Genomic DNA, 15,983 nt, shown 5'->3' on the forward strand with positions numbered 1-15,983 from the left:
TTAGCAAAGTGATTAACAGCAAAAGCAAACAGTGCTCCACTTGCAGCAGGGTTTGCTGGTGGAGGATGATGCCTAAGGGACAAAAATTAAATGGCTTGAAGACAACCATGCAGAGAGAGAGAGATGATTCAACCATGGTTCTGCTCTGCACAGCAGGAGAGAAAGGAGGAGCTCACAGCACTCAGGCTCCAGGATTTCTGTCTTCACTGCTGGCTTCATAAAAAAGCAAGAGGGAAGGCAGCAGTTGTGGAGCAACAAGCAGGAATTAGCAGCAGCAGATAATATTTTAGCTTCCCTAGCAAAAAATGGTAATTGATTTTCTGTCTGTGGTGTTGAAGTTGCTATCTGTGCACCAAAAACACATTTTCATTTTCCCAGCACAATGGGATGGCAAAATCCTCCTGCCTGGCCTTGGCTGTCACCAGGCTCCCTTGCCAAGGGGCAGCCAAGAGCCACGGCTGCTCTGGCACGTCAGGAAGTCCCTGTCCCTTCCTCAGGCATCCCTCAGGTTTGACAGCAGGAGATGTGCTCATCACCTCTTAGCTGGAAAACCACCTTGCTGGAGTCAGCTTCTGTCTAAATGAAGAGCAGCTTCCAAAGGAGGGAGGAACATGGAAGCATCAACATCCAAATGGCTCTTGAGGCACAGCTGAGATTTAAACCAAATAATCATAGGCTCCCAGAATGGCTCAGGGTGGAAGGGACCTCAGAGATCATCTCCAACCTCCCCACCACAGGCAGGGACACCTCTCAACTAGACTCAGGTTGCTCAAGCCCTCATCCAGCCTGGCCTTGAACCCCCCCAGGGGAGAGGCAGCCACAACCTCCCTGGGCAGCCTGTGCCAGTGCCTCCCCACCCTCACTCTGAAGAATTTCTTCCTAATCCCCAGTCTCAACCTGCCCTCCTCAAGCTTCAATTTCTGTACTCAGTTTTGATTGACCAGGTCACATCTCAGTATCTGAAACACCCAACCCATGCTCAACAGCCAGGAATTATGCCCTCACCCTCCACATCAATGAGCTCCTTGCTAACACCTCAGCAGCCCGTGGCCAAGCAGCTTCACCTCCTCCTTCCTTCCCTTCAATTTAAAACTGAAGCACAGATGAGAATTCCCAAAAGCAGTGTTCAAGCTTGGGTGTTATTTAAAGCACTCCCAGGCACAGCCATGAGCTTTCCAGCTCTGAGTCTCCCATGCAAGCTGAGGACCCCCACATTTCCCCCCAGGTTCGATCTGCCATCCAGCCCTTCACCAAAGGCTCTTTTCTGAGCCCTGTCTGCAAGGCTCTTACAAATTTGTCATGAGCACAACATCCTCCTTGCTGAGCAACTGTCAAACTGCAAAAGCCAAAACGAAAGGAGGCTCTGAAACAGGGAAGCAGCAAAGTCTGGTGTTTGGCTTGAGGGGCTCTCACTTGCCTAGTGCTATTTTGGACACACAGCTTAACTCCTGAGTTAAAACACACCAACACAGAGGGGTAGTATTTGCCTTTGCTACCTTTGGAGCAGATTTGATTTTACCACCACACACTGAATGCAACAGCCAGCAAAAGAGCTCAAGAAATTCAGAGATTCAGGAAGTCTGGGGAGCTTGACACAGGCTGACAGGCTCCAGCCAGGCTTGCTGTGTAATTATTTCATGTGTCTGCACTTTGTCTTCCGTTGCTGAAGTGATCACCTCAAGGCAAGAACACGAAGCACACAGAATAATGCATCACCACCCATTTAGCAGACTGAAGGCTGGCAGTGGGTAGTTAGAGAGCTTCCTATTAGGTGCTGCACAGAGGGATCAGAAGGTCACTCCTTCCTCACAACCTGACACTCCTGGGCTTTGAATGGGCTACCAAATTAACTGGGTTTGAACAACTGATAATAAAAGACAAAATCCAAGCCTCTTCCCACAGATCAAAGCCTCTGCCTCACAGTTCAAGCCCTCTCTCAGCCCAGCTTTAGACAAATACTACTCCAGCCCCACTCAACACCCCTGCATGGCTCCCAGGGGATGCCACTCCTACAGCTCACGTGGGGAAACCGAGGCACAGAGCAACTCAGCAAAGCAGCCAGTTGCCCTGAGCCAAAGGCTGCTCAGAAGGGCCTGTGGGGACAGGATGAGAGGCAATGGTTTGAAACTGGAGCAGGGGAGATCTGGGTTGGACATCATAAGGAAGTTCTGCACAGTGAGGGTAGTGAAATACTGGCACAGGCTGCCCAGGGATGTGGTTGAGGCCTCATCCCTGGAGACATTCAAGATCAGACTTGATGTGGCCCTGAGCAACCTGCTCTAGCTGGAGATGTCCCTGCTGACTGCAGGGGGCTTGGACAAGATGACCTTTGAGGGTCCTTTCCAACCCAATGCAACCTGTGAACCTCTCAAAGTGCTTTCAAGCACTTCTGTGATTCCTTGTCCGCAGTGGTTTATTCCCACCTTACCCATCAGGAGATCAAACCAACAGTGAGAAAAGGGAAGAAGATTTAACTTGCAAAGTGTAACCATCAGGAATGCAAAGAGCAGCAGAGCAGCACCTCTAAAGGGACAAAGCCAAAGTCCCTTCACCCAGGGAAGCTTCCTAGGGTTGCCTTGTATTTACTTTCCCCTCTGGCAGCTGGGAAAATGGGACTAGCAAAAGAATTCCACTCAGGACCAAATCTTCAACTCCCTACCAAAATTCTTTAGGTGGTTAAATTATTTGTTATTTCACTACCCATTAAAAAGTACAACTCTAGGGCCTGGTAGTGTTGAGAGGAGAACCATGAAGTCATCAGCTGGAATGTGCTACCCAAGCCTCTTGTTGTTGAACCCATCCTCACAAACACCTGAATACCCAGAGAATGCCCTGAAGTGAAATTAAAAAGTAATAACAGTTATTTTTAACAGCAAGTAAAGAAAGCAGAGCAAAGCAGTTCTGCTCCATGTCCTTGCCAGGCAGAAAGGGCACCTGGTGTCCCTCCCAAACTCCACACCCTGGCTGCTCGAGGGGGGCTGAGCACAGCAGCTCAAGGCAGTGCTGTGGCAGGGCCACCCTGTGGTGGTCCTCACAGAACTTCACAGAGTGGTAGGGGTCAGAAGGGACCTCTGCAGATCATGGAGTCCAAGCCCCCTGCCAAGGAAGGGTCACCTAGAGGAGGTCACACAGGAACACATCCAGGTGGGTTTGGGATCCCTCTGGAGAAGGAGACTCCACCAACCTCTCTGAGCAGCCTGCTCCAGGGCTCCAGCACCCTCACAGCAAAGAAGTTTCTCCTCATGCTTAGATGGAACTTCCTGTGTTCAAATTTGTGCCCATTACCCCTTGCCCTGTCACTAGGCACCACTGAACAAAGCCTGGTCCCATCCTCCTGCCACCCACCCTTGAAGTATTGATCAGCACTGATCAGATGCCCCCTCAGGTTTCTCCTCTGCTGGCTGAACAGCCTCCACTCTCTGAGTCTTTCCTCATCACAGAGGTGTGCCAGTCCCCTCAGCATCTTTGCAGCCCTTTGCTGTACCCTCTCCAGCAAGTCCCTGTCCCTCTTGAACTGGACACTATTCCAGATGTGGCCTCACCAGGACAGAGCAGAGGGGGAGGAGATCCTCCCTAGGAAGCTCCTGAGAGAAGCATTAATTGTGTAGTAAAACTTCCCAGTGCATGTGAAGAGGGAGGGAAAGGCCTGGTTTATTTACCCCCTTCTCAGGAGATGCCCCAAGCAGCCACTGTGGAAGAGGACTGCATGCAATGAAGCTTTCATCACGTGCAGAGCTTCACTTAGCAGTGCCCTGAGAGCCTCAGCTATCAGATCAGCTCTCAGCCTTAGCTCAGCTGTGGTGAACACCTCTGTGACCACAGCTGCCTTGAAGCTGCTTGCCCAGAGAGGCCTGGACCCCACTGCTGTTGACACTGTGCTGCTGGATTCCCCAAACTGATCCTGCAAATGCTCTGAGCCTGGTCTGCAGCCCTGGGTGGCTGAGCAGAGGCATTGGAGACCATTGCCATCTCCCTGGCTGCACAGCAGCTGCCACAGGGAACAAGCTGAAGCTTTTGGGGAAACCTGGGGCCACATCCTGGCCTTCATCTGCATCTTCTGGAACATTCCCAGCTGCAGAGCAGTGTGCTGAGCCTGGCTGCCAGGGGGGATTGCAGGCAAAGGGCACACTTCAGCCTGTTTTGATGTATGCTTGCCTTAAAGGTGATGTTTGTGTGAGAGCCCTGCCATTAAGAGGTGGCTATTAATTAACTGCTGTTCCACAGAAGATGCCCTGGCAGCACTTGGAGCACAGCACTGATGTGGCACCCTAGGGAATCCCTCTGCTTTCAGGAAAACACAAAGTTAAGGGGGAAGAGCCTTTCATGTGTAATTAAAGCCTGCACACACTGCTCTCACTGCCTGCTTCTGTGGGTCCCCCTCCCCAAAAAAAGGAACACAAACTAGCCATGGTTGGACTAATTAGAGAGCAGAGAACAAGCCAGATAAGAGGGGAAATTTGTATGAGCTTAATAATGATATCAAAGCTTGTGCTGAAGCTGTGATTGGGCCATGAGTGCTTCAGACCCCTCTGGTTTTTTAGCTGTGCTGTTTGAGGGAGGGGGTTTAAGACTGCAGTATTCAACCAGCCTTGGGACAGTCCTGGTGGCCCCAGCATTAGGAGGACACAGAGCTGTTGGAGAGAGGCCAGAGGAGGCCACAAAGATGATCCAAGGGCTGGAGCAGCTCTGTTATGAAGATAGGCTGAGGGTGCTCAGCCTGGAGAAGAGAAGGCTCCAGGGGGACCTCAGAGCTGCTTTCCAGTACCTGCAGGGGTCCTGTAGGAAGGCTGCAGAGAGACTTTTCCTGAGGGTGTCTGGAGACAGGGCAAGGGGGAATGGTTTGAAGCTGAGGCACAACAGGGTTAGACTGGAGCTGAGGAAGTTGTGCTTCAGTAGAAGGGTGCTGAGACTCTGGCACAGGCTGCCCAGGGAGGTTATGGATGCTCCCTCCCTGGGGGTGTTCAAGGACAGGCTGGATGAGGCTTTGAGTAACCTGGGCTAGATGAGAGGTGTCCCTGCCCATGGCAGGGAGGTTGGAGCAGACAATCTCTGAGGTGCCTTCCAACCTGAGCCATTCTGTGATTGCATGATCCAACAGCAGAAGCCCTGTTAAAGATGTCAGACTGCAGCTCCCCCCTCCTTGGGTACAGCATGACTTTGGGGGGAACTGGTTTGGATTTTGCTCTGGTTTGGGGTTGGGTCTTTTGCAGTGCCTGCCCTCCTTGAGTCTGGTGCTGCCTGGGCACTCAGCTCTGAGCCCCCACCTTGGCTGTCCTCTGCAGCTTTAAAACCAGGATTCTTTCAAACATTTTAATCTTCCTCTAATCTCCTAATATGTTGATGCCTCTGACAGCAGGGGGTTCTGTAATCACCTTGTGTTTTGTTAGGCCAGATCAATGCTTTGCTTTGGCTGTGGTTCCATGCTGAATTTCATTTCATTCCATTGAGTCCTCTCCAGCTGCAGGTTTGGGGGTTGGTTTTTTTCCCCCTTTTGGTGGTTTTTTTCCTTACAAAGTAATTACAAAAAACCAGCAGGCATTGATCACCACAGGTTGGCCAAAGGAGGGATTTTGACTAAACCCAAATGTTCCTGATGATATTCATTAACAGGAGAAGAATTCCTATGCAGACAAGTACAGGAGACAAGGAGCCAGGCTGCTGCTTTATCACAGAGTTACTCTGTGCTATGGAATTGAGAAGTACCCAAGGTCCCCACTCAAACTAAAGCACAGAATGTGAGAGGTTGGAAAGGACCTCCAGGGATCAGCCAGTCCAACCCCCCTGCCAGAGCAGGGTCACCCAGGGCAGGGCACACAGGAACACCTCCAGGTGGGTTTGGAAAGACTCCAGAGAAGGAGACTCTGCAGCCTCTCTGGGCAGCCTGCTCCAGGCCTCTGTCACTCGCACAGGGAAAAAGTTTTCCCTTCTGTTCCTGTGACCTCCTCTGCTCCAGCTGGCACCCAGTGCCCCTTGTGCTGTCCTTGGCCATCCCTGAGCAGAGCCTGGCTCCAACCTCCCCACACTGCCCTGCACATCTTCATCAACAGCAGTAAGGGCACACCTCTCAGGCTCCTCTGCTCCCAGCTCCCTCAGCCTGTGCTCACAGGGAGATGTTCCACTGCCTGCAGCAGCTCTGTGGCTCTGTGCTGGACTCTCTCAAGCAGCTCCCTGAGGTCCTTCTCAAACTGAGGCCCCAGAACTGGACACAATACTCCAGATGTGGCCTGACCAGGGCAGAGCAGAGGGGCAGGAGAACCTCTCTGACCTGCCAGACTTGTTTCTGCACAACTTGCCTAAAAGCAAACGTTGTCATCTCTGCTTGGGAGGCAGAAGGGAAACCTGAGGAAGAAAACAAAAAGCCCAAATAAACCAAAACATGGCTGTGTCTTAAAATAACCTGAAACCTTCCTATCTTCAAGAGCTGCTGAAACTCATTATGATCTGAATTTCTCAGCACTTCTCTTCCTGTACCAGAGCTGTCAAAACAAAGCCTTCCTGTTTGCTTGTTACTCTCTATTATATTCTACATGCTTTGGAGTGCTCACTGAGGATGTTGCTGTTCTCTGAAGCAATCCTGGAGGTGACACCTTGAACAGGTTCATGATATCCCTAAAAATCCTCCCTACTCCACATGCCCTCTTTGGGCTGCTTTGGAATACTCTTGAGGAACGCAGAACAAGCCATCACCTGCCTGGGCAGCAGGGAGGGAAGGGATTCTGCAGCTTTCCAGCCACCTGCCCCAAGCCTGGGGTGTTGCTTGGGATTGCTGTGACCAAAGTGCAGAAGCCAGCCCTTGATCTCATTTAACCTCAGCCCATTGATTGAACCAGTCCAGATGTCTCTGCAAAGCCTTCCTCCCCTTGAGCAGATCAACACTGATGCTCAACTTGGTGTCCTCTGCACCTTTGCTGATGGTGCCCTCCATCTCCCCATCCAAATCCCTCCCAAAGATGTTAAACAGGCCCCAGTACCTTGGGGGAAACTGCCTGTGACCAGCCACCAGCTGCACTGAACTCCCTTTATCACACCTCTTTGGGCCCAGCCAGCCAGGTTAGAGCCCAGCAAAGAGACCCTGCAAGATGCTCACACAAACTCTGAACGCTCTGAAATCGACAGAGACAGCTCTGGGATCAATGGAGCCTCACTGGAGGGCAACACACAGCAGCTGCCACCGACAGAGCTTTGCTAAACATCTGCAGCACAGCTGTTCATCCATCCAGGCTGCAAACAAACCCAACCCAGCCCAGTGACGGGAGGAGAAACCAAACACCACCACGAAACCTTCCACCCCAGGGCTGCTGAGTAATTAAAGGCACTCCTGTAAATGATTGTCTTACAACACAAAGAACTAATTCATCTTCCCCCACCACCAATCTTTTTTTCCCCCCCTTCATATAAAAAAGGATTAATTTGTGGAGCAAAAAGGCTCCCAGATTTCAGCAACATGTTCCTTCAGCAACATGTTCCTTCAGCAACAGTTCCTCTTGCTTTGTCTTGCTAAAGTCAAGCTCAAGGAAGAAGCAGGAGCACCTTAAACGTGAACAGGGATATGAAATGAGCTCCCAGTATTGAGAGTTATTGGCAACTGATCTCTTCCTTATTAACACAATTCCCCACCATGTCCAAAGAAGACATCTCCATCTTCCAGAATGCAAACAGAGTTTTAATTTTTAATTACATCCTCAACCTCAGCTCTTCTGGAGAGAAGCAGAGCTGTGGGCCTGAGGATTATTGCTTTATTACATTATCATCTGGGTGGTATTTAATGAATATTGATACTTAAGGCAGCTTTGCCAGGCAGGGGAGAGAACAATTGGAGAAGTGCACAAAGAACTTCTGAGGACTCCTCTCAAAAATGGAAGCCAGCCACACACTTGGCTCTTCTGCTCCTCAGTACTGGAGGCCCCAAAGCACAGCTCAGAGTTCACAGAATCACAGAACTGTTGGGGTTGGAAAAGCCCTCTGAGGTCACCCAGTCCAACCAGCAACCCAGCACCACCATGGCCACTGAGCCATGTCCCCAGCTGCCATGGCCACAAGTTTCTTCAACACCCCCAGGGAGGGAGCACCCACAACCTCCTTGGGCAGCCTGTGCCAGAGTCTCAGCACCCTCCCACTGAAGAACAACTTCCTAAGCTCCAGCCTAACCCTGCTCTGCCTCAGCTTCACACCATTGCCCCTTGCCCTGTCTCCAGACACCCTCAGGAAAAGTCTCTCTGCAGCCTTCCTGTAGGATCCCTTCAGGTACTGGAAGGCAGCTCTAAGGTCCCCCTGGAGTCTTCTCTTCTCCAGGCTGCACAGCCCCAGCTCCCTCAGCCTGTCCTCCTGAGTGGAAATTTGCTCTTGAGCAGCACTGCCAATCTTTAATTAACTTTAATTTTGATGAACCGAGGGGAAGTGAGGAGCCATCGCTTCTCGCACGTATTGATTTTCAAAGCAGCTGAAGCCCTCCTGGTTTTCAGAAGGTTGGATGCCTGTGCTTCCCCAGTCACTTGGAAGGAGCTGACAGCTCTCAGCACTTCAGCAAACACTGCTCTGAGCTTCTTTAACAGAAGGAAGGAGCCAGCAGCCAGATGAGAAGCATGTGAGGGAACGCATCTATTAGCAAGTACAGGGAGATGGCTTGTTAATAGCAGACAGAAGGAGGGACAGAGCAGCCAGCAGTTAGTCATCTTCTCATACAGCTACATTTGGCTAGAAATGAGACAGTGATCAATCTTGGATTCCTTTCTGCACTTTGAGCCAGTGAAAACCAATTCTGGAAAGCAAAACTCACCACCAGGTCCTCAGAGCCGTTCAGCACCCTCAGAAGCCCTCAGATAAGGAAAAGAGAGAGGCTGGGAATGTTCTGGTAGTGATGCATAGGGCAGAGACCTTCCTGCTGAAAAACAGCTTTTTGAGTCAAAATTGCTGCTGCTGTCCCAGAGATCTACTAGTGAAAACCTACAGCTTCTCACTTGCAGACCACAGCACAAGAACCCCTACCAGTCTGTGACTCTGTGACAACTGGGAGCACAGCAGCCTGGTTTAGAGATGTCCATGTCTGGGGATGTCCATGCCAAGCTCTGGACAAACCTGACAGCCCAGCAAAGGGAGGAATCTCATTAGCCAGTCTGTCACAGTGCACCCTGCTCTTTCCCAGGTGTCAGAGGAACACCACTGGTTGTCAAGGCTGCCCCTCAAAGCCCTCCTGCTTGTTTGCTGTATTGGTGAAGCAATAGAGCTCTTTATGGGTTGTTGAAGTAGCAGCTCTGTGAAGTTAATAGACAAGGGGAAAGCTCTCCCTGGTGACTCACTTTCCCCCCCCACCCCATTTCATGTAAGGAAGATGCTCTAAACTTCAGATTCAGAGCCTGCATCCCACTGGAAGGGAGCCTCAAAGGTCACCTTGTCCAAGTCTCCTGCAGCCAGCAGGGACACCTAGAGCAGGTTGCCCAGAGCCACATGGAGTCTGATGTTGAATGTCTCCAAGGATGGGGCCTCAAGCACATCCCTGGGCAACCTGCTCCAGTACTTCACCACTCTTACCATGAAGAGCTTGCTCCTGACATCCAGCCTAAATCTCCCCTGCTCCAGTTTCAGTCCATTGCCTCTCATCCTATCACACCAAGCCCTTATAAAAAGTCCCTCCTGTGGCCCCTTCAGGCTGCTCTAAGGTCTCCCTTCTCTCCTCTACGCTGAACAGCCCCAGCTCTCTCAGCCTGTCCTCACAGAGATGCTCCAGCACTCTGATCACCTTCCTGGCCTCCTCTGGACCTGCACCAGCAGGGCCATGCCTCTCTTGTGTTGAGGCTCTTCTGGCTGGATGCAGAAGTCCAGGTGAGGTCTCAGCAGTGCAGGGCTGGGCACTCAGGGCAGTTACTATCCCAAGAGCACAGTTCTCAGCAGCAGTGTTTGTCCATCAGTGACTTGTCCTGGGAGGCACTTCCCAAAGCTCCAAGGCTGCTCAGTGCCCTGAACAATTGCTTAGCACACCATTTTCTCCAGAATAATCATTTTCTTATAGGTGGCTAAATATTTTAAAGCACTTTTAGTAATTCATAAGCTTAGATGTGGACATCTCTGTGTGGTTTTGGCACCAGCACACAGAGTGCCTGAAGTGTTGATACTCTGTGTCCTCAAACAGTTTCTAAGTGTCCTCATAATTGCTTGTCACCTGTAAAAGAGGTTTAGATCCAATGCAGAATTAACAGATGGTGAACAGATGGACTCTGAGCAGACATTTGTCCAGAAAGCTCTCACACCAAAGACTTTTTGGCTTCAGCCTTTTAGGACCTTCAGAAAAGTCCTGCTTGAAGCTTCACGTCACAGCGATCAGGGCAGCATCACTCCTCAATGACAATCTCCTGTGGTAAACACTTGGGACCTGCTGCAAAGATGAACCCTTGCAACCTTTCTGGTCTCACAGTGCCTCCATAAACAGAAGAAACACAATTGTGGTTCCACGTGGCAGCCCATCCAGCCAAGGACCACAAGTCATACATGCACACAATGGGTTGGGAAGGACCTTAAAGCTCATCCAGTTCCAACCCTCCTGCCATGGGCAGGGACACCTCCCACCAGCCCAGGTTGCTCAGGGCCTCATCCAACCTGGCCTTGAACAGCTCCAAGGAGGAGGGAGGCAGCCACAGCCTCCCTGGGCAACCTGTGCCAGTGTCTCCCTCCCCACCCAAACTGCAAAGAACTTCTTCCCAATCTCCAGTCTCAATCTCCCCTCTTCCAGGTTCAATCCATTGCTCCTCGTCCTGTCACTCCAAGCCCTTGTACAAAATCCCTCTCCCCAGCTCTCCTGGAGCCCCTTCAGGTACTGGAAGGCTGCTCTGAGGTCTCCCTGGAGCCTTCTCTTCTCCAGGCTGAGCAGCCCCAGCTCCCACAGCCTGTGCCCACAGGGGAGGCTCTGCAGCCCACCTCCCACAAATCCAAGAGGCAAGCACAAAGCTGCTATTGTGATGATGCAAAGGAATCAATCATTAAAAATCAGGAGTTGAAAAAGCAATCCTCCCCCAGGCAAGCTCTTGAGAAGATTCCATGACTTACTGAGGAGGCAGGACCAGAGTGGTGGGCTGGGCCTTGGGCCTGCGCTTGGCAGACACCCCCATCTGGTTGGCCGAGCGCTTCAGAGACTGCTGGTTCAGGAGGCCGGATGCCAGCCCGGCGTGGTACTGCAGCTGGGGGGGAAAGGCAGAGAGGTGAAAACATGCCCACATGCAGTGCTCTGACTCTGCACACCTCTGCTGCCCCTACCACACTGCAGCCAGCAAGTTAATCACAGAATGGGAGGGGTTTGGATGGGACCAAGTCCAAGCCCACTGCCAGGGCAGGGTCACCCAGGGCAGGTAACCCAGGAACACATCCAGGTGAGGTCTGAAAGTCTCCAGAGAAGGAGACTCCACAGCCTCTCTGGGCAGCCAGCTCCAGGCCTCCAGCACCCACACAGTGAAAAGGTTTCTCCTCATGTTGAGCTGGAACCTCCTGGCTTCCAGCTTCTACCCATTGCTCTTTGTCCTATCACTGGGCACCACCACAAAGAGCCTGGCACCGTCCTCCTGACACCCACCCCCCAGAGACTGATAGACATGGATCAGATCCCCTCTCAGCCTTCTCTTCTCCAGGCCAAACAGCCCCAAGGCTCTCAGCCTCTCCTTGCAGCAGAGCTGTTCAAGTCCCTTCACCACCCTCTTAGCCTCTGTTGGACTCTCTCTGGCAGGTCCCTGTCCCTCTGGAACTGGGGAGGCCAAAACTGGACCCAGTATTCCAGCTGTGGTCTCACCAGGGCAGAGTAGAGGGGGAGGAGAACCTCCCTAGACCTGCTGGCCACACTTTTCTTGCTGCACCCCAGGACACCATTGGCCCTGTTGGCCAGAAGGGCTCACTGCTGTGCCATGGAGAACTTGCAGCCCACCAGGACTCCCAGGTGAGCTGGTATGGTGCTCCCTGTCAGTGGCTTGGATGCAAGATGATGCCAACAAAAGCATATTGAAAAAGGCTGCTGTGAAATAGGTATTACAAGGAAATGGTGCTAGAGGGCAAGAGAGGTGAGGTATCAAAGCCTTCCCCTCAAGTCCTAACTCTCCTGAATCTCAGGCGTGCTTGGAAATGTTCAGCCTGTTTCTGCCCTCAAGGGATGAAGCACTCTTCCTTCTGGGAGAAGCAAGGAGGCAGCACTGCAGCCCTTTCACTAGACAAGGCAGCTTTTCACAACTCACACTCATCTTTCCTTCTGAAAGCAGAGACCACAGACAACTTTCTTCCCCCTGCACAGAAAAGCCCTGTGAGCACATCTCTGGAGCAGTGCAGCGAGACTGACATTCAGCAGCTCTCTCCTCTAACTTTTCCTTACAGCCTTCAGACAAGTTTATGAAGGACACTACAGGAACCTGCAAGATTTGGAGCTCATTCCCACTGCTAGCAGGTTGCAGAGCAGCTCAAGTGCTGGATCTGAACTGAAACCAGCTTCAGGTGCAAGAGGTTCCAAGCTCACCTCCAAGCAGCTGCAATTCCCACTCTGAGCACCTCAGTACCCAAGAGGGAGGATGAGACTCAGCACCAGACATGCAATTTCCTTCACCACCACATCAAGGTCTTCATCAACTTGTCTCAAGATTTGTTCTGAGCAAGGGGAACTGTGCAGCACCTTAACAACTCTGCCCCCATGGTCTGGACCTACAAAAAGGCTACAGTTAGAGAAGCTTGGAAGTGCTGAGAAAACAAAGGGGACTGAGATAAAGCTGCAGGGTATGGACTGAAAGAAATTCTTTGCAGGGAGGATGGGGAGAGACTGGCACAGGGTGCCCAGGGAGGCTGTGGATGCCCCCTCCCTGAAGCTGTTCAAGGCCAGGTTGGATGAGGCCATGAAGGACCTGCTCCAGTGGGAGGTGGCCCTGCCCATGGCAAGGGTTTGGAACTGGATGATCTTTAAGGTTCTTTCCCAGCCAATCTCTTCTGTGATTGTGTGAATCTAGGAGAGTGAGGAAAACAAAGCCTGGTAGTGATCTGCAGCGAGCAGAATGAGCAAAGCTATGCTGTGAGCCAATCTGACTCCAGTGGGAGAGCTGAGAACGTCCAGGAGGCTGCTGAGCAGGCTCCTGGCCTCCTTGGCTGCTTTGCCACAGGCTCCTGGCCGTGGCACACCACGGAGACACACTGCACTGCTAATGGGAAGAGAATGAAGGGCCAGAGAAGGGGGGCACTGGAGTGCCCCAAGAGCTCCACTCAGAGCAAGAAATTTTGCTCAAATTTGGTTTTCTCTGACAGATTTCTGAAATGAAGAAAATCAATGAGAGCAGTGGCCAGCAGATGTGAGAGGCAATGCTTCAAAGTGTCAGGGGCTCAGTTTTCAATCTTCACTAGCAGAATCTGCAGTGAGTGCAATATGCAGGGAATTAAAGGCAGAGACAGCTCTGGCACAAGACCCCTCCCCGACGCAGGAACAGCTCTTCTTGCATCCCATTAGCAGCAGCCCTCCTTCAGCCATTCTCTGCTGCTGACACTGTTCACAGATTCAAAGACTGGTTTGGGTTGGAAGGGATCTCCAAGCCCATCCAGTTCCAACCCTCTGCCCTAGCCATGGACACCTCCCACCAGCCCAGCTCAAGGCCTCATCCAGCCTGGCCTCGAACACCTCCAGGGAGGAGGCAGCCACAGCCTCCCTGGGCAACCTGTTTCGGTGTCTCCCCACCCTCACTGTCAAGAATTTCTTCCTCACCTCCAGTCTCAACCTTTTGGGGTTCACTTGTGTAAATCTAAGCCTCACTTGTGACCTCTGTGCAGCAAGGCACCAACAGGCACAGAACCACCATGTGGACACTCCCTCAGTGAGGGAGATCATGGCAGGTGCTAATCACAGCTCCATTTCAAACCCACCCTTTTCAAACCATTTCAGAACCTCCTGGCTAACCAAGCATTTCATGGTGAGGCACAGAAAGAAAAGGAATTAAAAATAACCCTACTCCAAAGCAGCAACTCTGCCCTTGAAGGCTGCCTGCCAGTGATTAGGCTATTTTGGTTAATTATTTCTTTATCATCTGCCCTGGCTCCTAGGAAAGCAAATCCAACTGGCAAAATCTATAAGGGCCATTAAATATTTACCAAACCTTCCTTATAATGGGAGAAAAGGTCAAAGTTAATAAAACTGACAGGCAGCTTCTGTCCAGCTTGATTTATGCATTATTAAAGCATCACAGAATGGAGTGCACAGAATGCAGCCTTTTTTTTTGGGGGGGGGTCTTAACTGAAGAGGTTGAGGAATTGTTTCTTCATCTCTTCAGAAGAGCAGAAACCAAACCAAAAACTCCTCTGAGGACAGGCTGAGAGAGTTGGGGTTGCTCAGCCTGGAGAAGAGGAGGCTCCAGGAAGAACTTAGAGCAGCCTTCCAGTAGCTGAAGAGGCTACAGGAGAGCTGGGAAGGGACTTGTGACAAGGGCTTGGAGTGACAGGATCAGGGGCAATGGCTTTGAGCTGAAAGAGGAGAGATTGAGACTAGAGATTGGGAAGAAAGTCTTTGCAGTGAGAGTGGGGAGACACTGGCACAGGTTGCCCAGGGAGCCTATGGCTGCCTCCTGCCTGGAGGTGTTCAAGGCCAGGCTGGATGGGGCCTTGAGCAAGCTGGGCTGGTGGGAAGTGTCCCTGCCCATGGCAGGGGCTTGGAACTGGATCATCTTTAAGGTCCCTTCCAACCCAACTCATCCCATGAATCCAAGATGCTAACCACTCCCTGAACCCCAGCACTGCTGCAGCACCAGGTAGAACTGCAAACCATTTCTGGAGCAGCAGCTAGAGACTGCCCCAGCATTCAGAGGCTCTACTGCAGCAAAAATCCACTTCCTTCAGGTTGGGGGATTCCAAGTGGTTCCTGTTAAGCTAAACTCTTTACTTCCTAATCAAACATTCCCCTGTAAAATTTCAACCAGAGTGCTATTCCCCCCCCACCCCCCTTCCTCTTCCTGATCCATGCAGATGAAACACAAAACTCTGTTTCAGAAGAGGAAGCAATAAACCCCAGCAGCACCACTGCCACAGAAAAAAGCCCCTAAAACCTCTAAAAAAAAAAAAATCCATGTATAACAGCAGCCAGGATCTACACCAGTGCCAGCTTGCACAGCTTTCTGATGAGGCTCATGAGAGCTGGTATTTTTTCCTTCAAGCTGTGGTTCCAAGTGAAATGTGTGAATTCCACATTTGAAAAATAAAAAAGAAAGAAAGAAAAAGGAAAAAAAAAAAAAAAACCCAAAACTCAAATCCAAGGGCTCCAGCTCTCAGGGCTGGAGGAGGAGAAGGACGGAAAAATAACACTTCAGTACACACTAAAGCTTTACCTGAGGGTAAATAAAAACCAGGGCTTGGGATTGGTCTCACATCTTGTTCTGTTTGAAATCCCTTCATTCTTCTCTGCTAATGGCAGCAGGGGTCTCTTGGACCACAGAATGGTTCAGGTTGGAAGAGACCTCAGAGACCATCTGCTCCAAGCCCCCTCCCAGCCATGGGCAGGGACACCTCTCAGCTACACTTGATTAGCCAAAGCCTCATCCAGCCTGGCCATCAGCACCCCCAGGCAGGAGGCAGCCACAGCCTCCCTGGGCAGCCTGTGCCAGAGTCTCAGCTCCCTCCTGCTGAACAACTTCTTCCTCAGCTCCAGTCTGACCCTGCTCTGCCTCAGCTTCAAACCATTCCCCCTTGGCCTGGCTCTAGACACCCTCAGGAAAAGTCTCTCTGCAGCCTTCCTGGAGCATCCCTTCAGGTCCTGGCAGGCAGCCCTGAGTTGCCCCTTGAGTCTTCTCTCCTCCAGGCCGAGCACCCTCAGCTCCCTCAGCCTGTGCTCACAGCAGAGCTGCTCCAGCCCTTGGATCATCCTTGTAGCCTCCTCTGGAGTCTCTCCAGCAGCTCTGTGTCCTTCTCCTGCTGGGGACAGCAGAACTGGAGGCAGGACTGGAGATGGAGTCACAGCAGAGCAGAGGCAAGGGGCAGAATCCCCTCTCCTGCCCTGC

General features: G+C 51.5%; 1 protein-coding gene across 1 annotated transcript in view; it reads right to left on the minus strand.

The window, feature by feature from the left end:
* MED27 (mediator complex subunit 27) overlaps positions 1–15,983 on the minus strand; it is a 98,067-nt gene that overhangs the window by 47,039 nt on the left and 35,045 nt on the right. The window contains exon 3 of the mRNA XM_054174462.1: positions 11,038–11,168. Coding sequence (XP_054030437.1) covers positions 11,038–11,168 — 131 coding nt within the window. The remainder of the gene's footprint in view (positions 1–11,037; positions 11,169–15,983) is intronic.

The sequence above is a fragment of the Dryobates pubescens genome, chromosome 29 (genome assembly GCF_014839835.1).
Source record: "Dryobates pubescens isolate bDryPub1 chromosome 29, bDryPub1.pri, whole genome shotgun sequence".
NCBI lineage: Eukaryota > Metazoa > Chordata > Aves > Piciformes > Picidae > Dryobates > Dryobates pubescens.